Source organism: Corythoichthys intestinalis, chromosome 8, assembly GCF_030265065.1.
Source record: "Corythoichthys intestinalis isolate RoL2023-P3 chromosome 8, ASM3026506v1, whole genome shotgun sequence".
Classification (NCBI taxonomy): Eukaryota; Metazoa; Chordata; class Actinopteri; order Syngnathiformes; family Syngnathidae; genus Corythoichthys; species Corythoichthys intestinalis.
Window position 1 is genome coordinate 7,519,399 of NC_080402.1, and position 7,188 is coordinate 7,526,586.

A 7,188-nucleotide genomic window follows, 5' to 3' on the forward strand; every position below is an offset into this window, starting at 1 on the left:
TACATTAACATTTTTTCTGTGAGAGGGATCCATGGATAGAAAGTCTTGTAATTCTTAAAGGCTAAATGTGACTTTGTATATTGTGACTAAATATTGCCATCTAGTGTATTTGTTGAGCTTTCAGTAAATGATACTGTAGCCATTTAACCTCTGCCCAAATGCATGATAGGAAGTGCAACCATGACTGTGCGTCGTGGTACCAATTGATATATCTTCTCTGGGTTGGGAAATAACATAGGGTGTTAAGAAAAAGATCAACTATTACCTTTCTTCCCCACATTGCTTCCCACGATTACTCTAATTGTTGGGAGAGGGATTGTAAGGCTTTAACCATTTATAAAAAGGCTCCAAAGGCTGCCAAAATTCACTCTACTCATTTTACACTGCCTTTTAGCTCTATATGCTGTATGGGTAAAACTGCGCCATTATAGATTGAATGCGACAATGCGTGAGTGGGTCGTGCAGAGCATGCGTTAATTGCGTTAAATATTGTAACGTGATAAATGTAAAAAATATTCATTCTCGCCATTAACGCGATAAATTTGATAGCCCTACCTTAAGCTTATACTAAAGATTCTGGAAGAGTGTAACACATCATGTCTGTAACGTTAAATACAATTAGAAAACGACTTAATTAAAAAAAAAAAAAAAATATATATATATATATATATATATATATATATATATATATTAAAAAAGGCATGTCCGATATTTTTTTGCCGATTCCCATACTTTGAAAATGACGTGATCGGACCCGATCGATCGGGACATCTCTACTTGTTGAATCCAGTTTCTGTGTTATCTGATACCTTGACTTTTTAAAACCTTGACGAATCTTCCAAACGGTAACGGCATCATGATTGTTTCTGACAAAGGCGCAGTTCATCGAGCTGTGCAAGACGCTGTACAGCATGTTCAGCGAGGACCCGGCCGAGCAGCAGCTCTACCACGCCACAGCCACCGTCACTAGCTTACTGCTAGAGATGGGAGAGGTGGGCAAGCTCTTCAGCGCCGCACGCCGGGACCCCCAACGCGGAGAGAATTCTTCCGAGGTAGGGCGAAACGGCCCACGTCGCATCTGCTTATGTATCTAAATTTGAATATTCATTTAAAGGAGGAAGAGGACGAGCGTTCACCAGGCATGCAGGACATCAAATTGGAAGACGCGTCCCCCAAATCGGCCATGCTGACCTCGGACGACGAAGCCAAAGACGACACGTCGGTGTCGTCGTACTCGGTGCTCAGCGCTGGCTCGCACGACCCGGACGACAACAAGCTGCGGTGCGAAGACATCGCCGACGACACGGTGCTAGTGAGGAGCGAGCGCGGCGGCGCCGGAGACGACGACAAGAAGAAGAAAAGCGGCGACGGGGTGGACCGCGATTGGGCCATCACTTTCGAGCAGTTCCTGGCGTCGGTGCTGACCGAGCAGGCGCTGGTGCTTTACTTCGAGAAGCCCGCCGACGTAGCGGCGCGCATCACCAACGCTAAGAACGTTCGCAAAGTGGGACGCAAAGCGTTGCTGTCTGTTAGCGATTATGAAATTTCACTCTCCGGTTGAGTTTTGCGGTAATCTCGCGCTTTTTGGAAAAAAAAAAAAAACATCGGGAACGCAGTTTTTAACACATTTTTCGGGTGCAGTATCCAAAACTAATCCCTGTTTTTTTTCCCCTCTAGGATCCCAGATTTCTTAAAAACGATAACAAATACTGGAGTTGAACTCTCACTGCCATTGACGGGGATAGACGTCTAATCGTAGAGCATCTCATCATCCTGCTGTGAATTAGTATGAGGTAATCACTAGTAGACGTCCAATCCATTTGAAGTGGGAGGGTGTTCGTTCATTTGCTGTCAACCCTCCCACTTCAAATGGATTGGACATCAATCACTGTCAATGGCAGTGAGTTAACAAATTATATATATATATATATATAAACTTAAAATATTTACATACAATAAAATATACAAAAAAGCCATTTTTATTTTCAACTATTATACTGTGTATAAGTAGTACCAACACAGTAATTCTAGTATTTAAAACAAAACAAAAACGAGAATTTTTGGAATCTGCATGCCAATTTCAGTTTTAACTGGCATTAAAATCCACCAAAATTTCTCTTAGAATGGTTCCCGGATGTACCGTAATTTCCCGAATATAATCCACACTTTTTTCCCAAAATTTACTCGTAAAATCATGGGTGCGCGTGATTCACGGGTACAGGGACGGAGACAGAAAAAATGAATCATGATTCATGTTCCATTGTAAGCATGGACCGGAAAAATATTACATAATCCGAACGACTGTGATATAATAATCAAGTTTTATGTGGTAAATAATTTTGCATGACATCTAATAAAATTTAGGGGTGTCAAACGATTAAAATTTTTAATCAAGTTAATTACAGCTTAAAAATTAATTAATTGTAATTAATCGCAATTAATCGCAATTCAAACCATCTATAAAATATGCCATATTTTTCTGTAAATTATTGTTGGAATGGAAAGATAAGACACAAGACGGATATATACATTCAACATACTGTACATAAGGACTGTATTTGTTTATTATAACAATAAATCAACAAGATGGCATTATCATTATTAACATTCTCCTAAAGCGATCCATGGATAGAAAGACTTGTAATTCTTAAAAGAAAAATGTTAGTACAAGTTATAGAAATTTTATATTAAAACCCCTCTTAATGTTTTCGTTTTAATAAAATTTGTAAAATTTTCAATCAAAAAATAAACTAGTAGGTCGCCATTGTTGTTGTCAATAATTACACAATTCTCATGGTCATAAAATCAGTCGCACCCAAGCGCCAGCAGAGGGCGACAAAACTCCAAAGAACACAAGTAACAAGTGCACATGACCCTTTGCTGTCATTTCAATCTGTTTGAGCGGGGCATGTGTGTTAATTGCGTCAAATATTTTAACGTGATTAATTAAAAAATAAATAAATTACCGCCCATTAACGCGATAATTTTGATATATATATTAGGGCTGTCAAACGATTAAAATTTTTAATCGAGTTAATTACAGCTTAAAAATTAATTAATCGTAATTAATCGCAATTCAAATCATCTATAAAATATGCCATATATTTCTGTAAACTATTGTTTGAATGGAAAGATAAGACACAAGATGGATATATGTATATTCAACATGCGGTACATAAGGACTGTATTTCATTATTATAACAAGAAATCAACAAGGTGGCATTATTAACATTCTGTTAAAGCGATCCATGGATAGAAAGACTTGTAGTTCTTAAAAGATAAATGTTAGTACAAGTTATAGAAATTTTATATTAAAACCCCTCTTAATGTTTTCGTTTTAATAAAATTTGTAAATTTTTCAGTCAAAAAATAAACTAGTGGCACGCCATTGTTGATGTCAATAATTACTTACACAATGCTCATGGGTGCTGAAGCCTATAAAGTCAGTCGCACCCAAGCGCCAGCAGAGGGCAGCAAAACTCCACAAAACACAATTAACAAATGGGCATTTCACTATACTGTCATTTAAATCTGAGCGTGGCATGTGCGTTAATTGCGTCAAATATTTTAACGTGATTTTAAAAATTAATTACCGCCCGTTAATGCATTCATTTTGACAGCCCTAGTTAAAACTCGCTACAACTCCTTACTTTGTGAAAATTATTATCGAATACTATAAGCAATTTTACCACAGAAAATTAATACTCTATTTTTTTTTTTTTTTTTAATTTGACAAAAGGATTAAAAAAATGCTGCAACCGCGTATTTTATAAAAGTTTGAGACACGAGACTCATATTTATTGGTGCTAAAATTAGGGTGCGCATTATACACGGGTACAAGAATTTTCCCCAGATTTTACAGGTAAAGTTTGGGTGCGCGTTATATACGGGTGCGCCTTATATTGGGGAAATTACGGTAATTTCACGCCTGAAAAAGTTTGTCATATCTTATAAACGCCACAAGATGGCAGCAAAAACACTACTAAATGTTTAAAATGAACCCAAATAATAACTGAATAAAGGTAAATGTACTACAAAGTATTTTAAGGTCAAATTTTCTGAAGAGCTAAACTGAAGACAAAGACCGAAAACCGAGAAATGACATGGCAAGTCATCCATTTTCCGATTGAGGAATCGAAAACATGGAATGAACGAGTGATACACGGTTGGACGTGTTTTCTTTTGGTAGCTACTCATTGGTTCCTTTTTTATTGGTTTCCCAAACAGTGACACCTGTTTAAAAAGTCATTGATCCGCTCCTGCTAAGAATCGATATAACTCTTTAGTTTACAAAGTATCATGATAAATCACCATTTCGATATATTGTCACAGCTTTAGTTTTTACCATAGGTGGAGTTTGACTTTTGGGGCAGGGGGGCCACAACATGTCGATGACCCCGAAACGCAGTGTCAGCAATAAAATTAACTTACAAGAATATTTATAATAATAAGTTGACAATGAGCGTTTTTTGTTTCCCATCATTCTTGACGGGAATTCTAAATCAGGCTGCTTAAGCAATACTTTTCACCAATATCGTCATCCATTGAATATGGTACGCCCACCGGTGTCATGCCAATGTAGTTACCCCAGTCAAAAATTGTATCCCCTGGGCGGAGCCATATGGAAGTAGATTTGTGTCTTTATTATTCAATCAAAAAAAAAGTTGCTTCAATTAAAAAAAAAAAAAAAAAAGTGTTTGAATGCAATAGTGCTGCAACGATTAATCGATTAATTTGAGTATTCGATTAGAAAAAAATATTCAAATTTTGTTGCTTCGAGTATTCGTTTAATTAAAGTGGCGTTGTAATATTCAATTTTGAAAGTGTTTACATTTAGTTTATTGATTAGTGTGGATACATTGCCCTCTGGTTTGCCTCATTTCACATGGCTGAATACAACTGCTCCCTGTTAAGACCAACATTAGCGAAGTTTTTCTTTAGGCTAATGTTTTTTAATGCATTCTTAATTTAGTTTATATGTATATTTAGCCGTTTGTTGTGGTAATATGAATCTGAACCATTTTTAAGAGCATTGGGGGGCGGGGGGGAACGTTAGCATTTTATAGAATTTAAGCAAGCAGACTTTTACCACATATGTTAGCCAATAGTCTTTTGTTGTTCAAATATCCTCATTTATTTATTTTTAATACCGTTTGAGGCTCAGCTCAGGTATTTTAATTTTTCATTTTTCTTTTCTGATTACTCGATTATTTGAATTAACTAGTTAATCCATTATTCGACTACTAAAATAATCGATAGCTGCAGCCCTAGAATGCAATAATAAATTTGAAACTCAAAAAAACGCAAAAAAAAAATGCAAGTGAAAGCCATTTTTCTTTGATTATTTTATATTTTTATTTTTGGGGGGGACTGAAGTCAATTTTTTTTTTTTTTTTTTTTAATTGAAGCAACTTTTTTTGATTGGAGTAATGTTGATTTGTGTTTGGGCCACATTGTGGCTAGGACATTTTTGTCTTTATTATTCAATTAAAAAAATAAGTTGCTTCAAAAAATACATACTGACAAAAAGAAAAATCACTTCAATCAAAAAAGAAGAGAAAAATTTCATTCATAGAAAAATGTTTTTGAATGCGAAAAAATATTTGAGATTGAAAAATTTGCATTGGAACACTTAGTTTTTCATTGAAAAAGTTTTGATTGAAGCAATCCTTTTTGTGTTTGGGCCATATTACGGGTAGGGCATTTGTGTCTAAATTTTTCAATCCCCAAAAAAAGTAGCTTCAACCAAAAAAATATTTTCGATCAAAGAAAAAAATCGTTTGAAAAATAAAATTGCGCTCCCCTAATGTTTTGTTTTTTTTGTGTGAAAATTATATGCAAAGCAAATGTCACATGATCTGTTCGAAAAATAATTTTGACCCATTATAAAAGTTTTTTTTTTTTGTTCATTTCATTCATTTTTGTAGCAGTTTTATTGCTTTACAACTTTTACACATATATGAAAGTCAATTGCATGCAATGACACTTTTCGGCCACCAAGTGGGCCTGGCCCCCCCTTAAAATCCGCTAATGCTTTTTACCGTAAAATATCTTTGCAATTTAAAAATGCCTCCGTTTTAGCTCACATTTGAAGTAGTTCATTACTGCCCTCTACTGGTGGCTTTAAAACTTTCCAAAAAGAGCCAGCAAAACGTGGGAGATTACCGTCATAACAAATAGTGCAATGAATGTGACCAAAACTCACTTGTAATCACATATAGTCGCTGTACAGTTGAAAAGCTTAACTTGACCTTTTAACACTCACCGTACCCTATCAAACAAAAATGTGTAGTTCAACACTGAGTGGAATAAAGTCGTTAATAATACTCATTTCACTGTGGAGTAAAGGCGCCTTACTACTAGGACAGAAAGTGGGAAAGCACTGTAGGATTATTTTGCTTGTCATTTTGAAGGACTTGAAGGTTTTGTACAAAAAAAGGTTGAAAGTTGTACAGTGTGAAGTGTTAAGTACGTGTATGGTGATCAAATGACACTAAAGCGCTGTTGTATGGACACACGGTCACTTTATAATAGAGTTACAATATAATACAATCAACTCACGTCATGTATTTTATGACTTATGTTACCTGTGACTTTTTTTTTAATCGTTTTTGTACATGTATTTTGTTTGCCTCTTTTTTTCAATGCACTGAATGATCATTCTGTTAAATTAAATTGAAATTAAGACTTGAGTTGTTATTCATGAGCACATCTGATTCTTCTATTTTCATCATCTAAATTTAAAGGTTCTGTAAAAAGCTTTTTTGTTTTTTCCCCTCTGGCAACTTAAGTTTTTCATTTTAGGGAGATGAAAAATCTGTAAGCAGTGGTGGAATGTAACAAAGTAAAAGTACTTTGGAACTAGAGGTTTGCATCGGCACTGCCCTCACGATTCGATTCGATAACGATTCGGAGGGCCACGATTCGGTTCGATTCGGCAATGCATCGCGATGCCTTAAAGCCTGGGATGTATTAAAATTCTAAAGCAAAGCATATTTTTCGTGAATCATGAGGCAACACAAGCGGTCGGACATTAAACAACTTTTTATTGGCTCCTGTGTCACTCCTGGTTAAAGTCAAATGAAAATACTTTTAGATATATATATTAAGCAAAAAAACGATCACAGCATTTAATTGGTGCTTTGAGACCAGGGCTTTCTCTTTTTTTTTTTTTTTTTTTTTTTTACA

General features: G+C 35.5%; 1 protein-coding gene across 1 annotated transcript in view; it reads left to right on the forward strand.

Annotated features, from left to right (window-relative positions):
• tbc1d9 (TBC1 domain family, member 9 (with GRAM domain)) overlaps positions 1-6,784 on the forward strand; it is a 46,432-nt gene extending 39,648 nt beyond the window's left edge. The window contains exons 21-22 of the mRNA XM_057842416.1: positions 876-1,052; positions 1,115-6,784. Of these exons, the coding sequence (XP_057698399.1) occupies positions 876-1,052; positions 1,115-1,561 (624 nt within the window). The 3' untranslated portion in view covers positions 1,562-6,784. The remainder of the gene's footprint in view (positions 1-875; positions 1,053-1,114) is intronic.
• Positions 6,785-7,188: the final 404 nt, after the last annotated feature.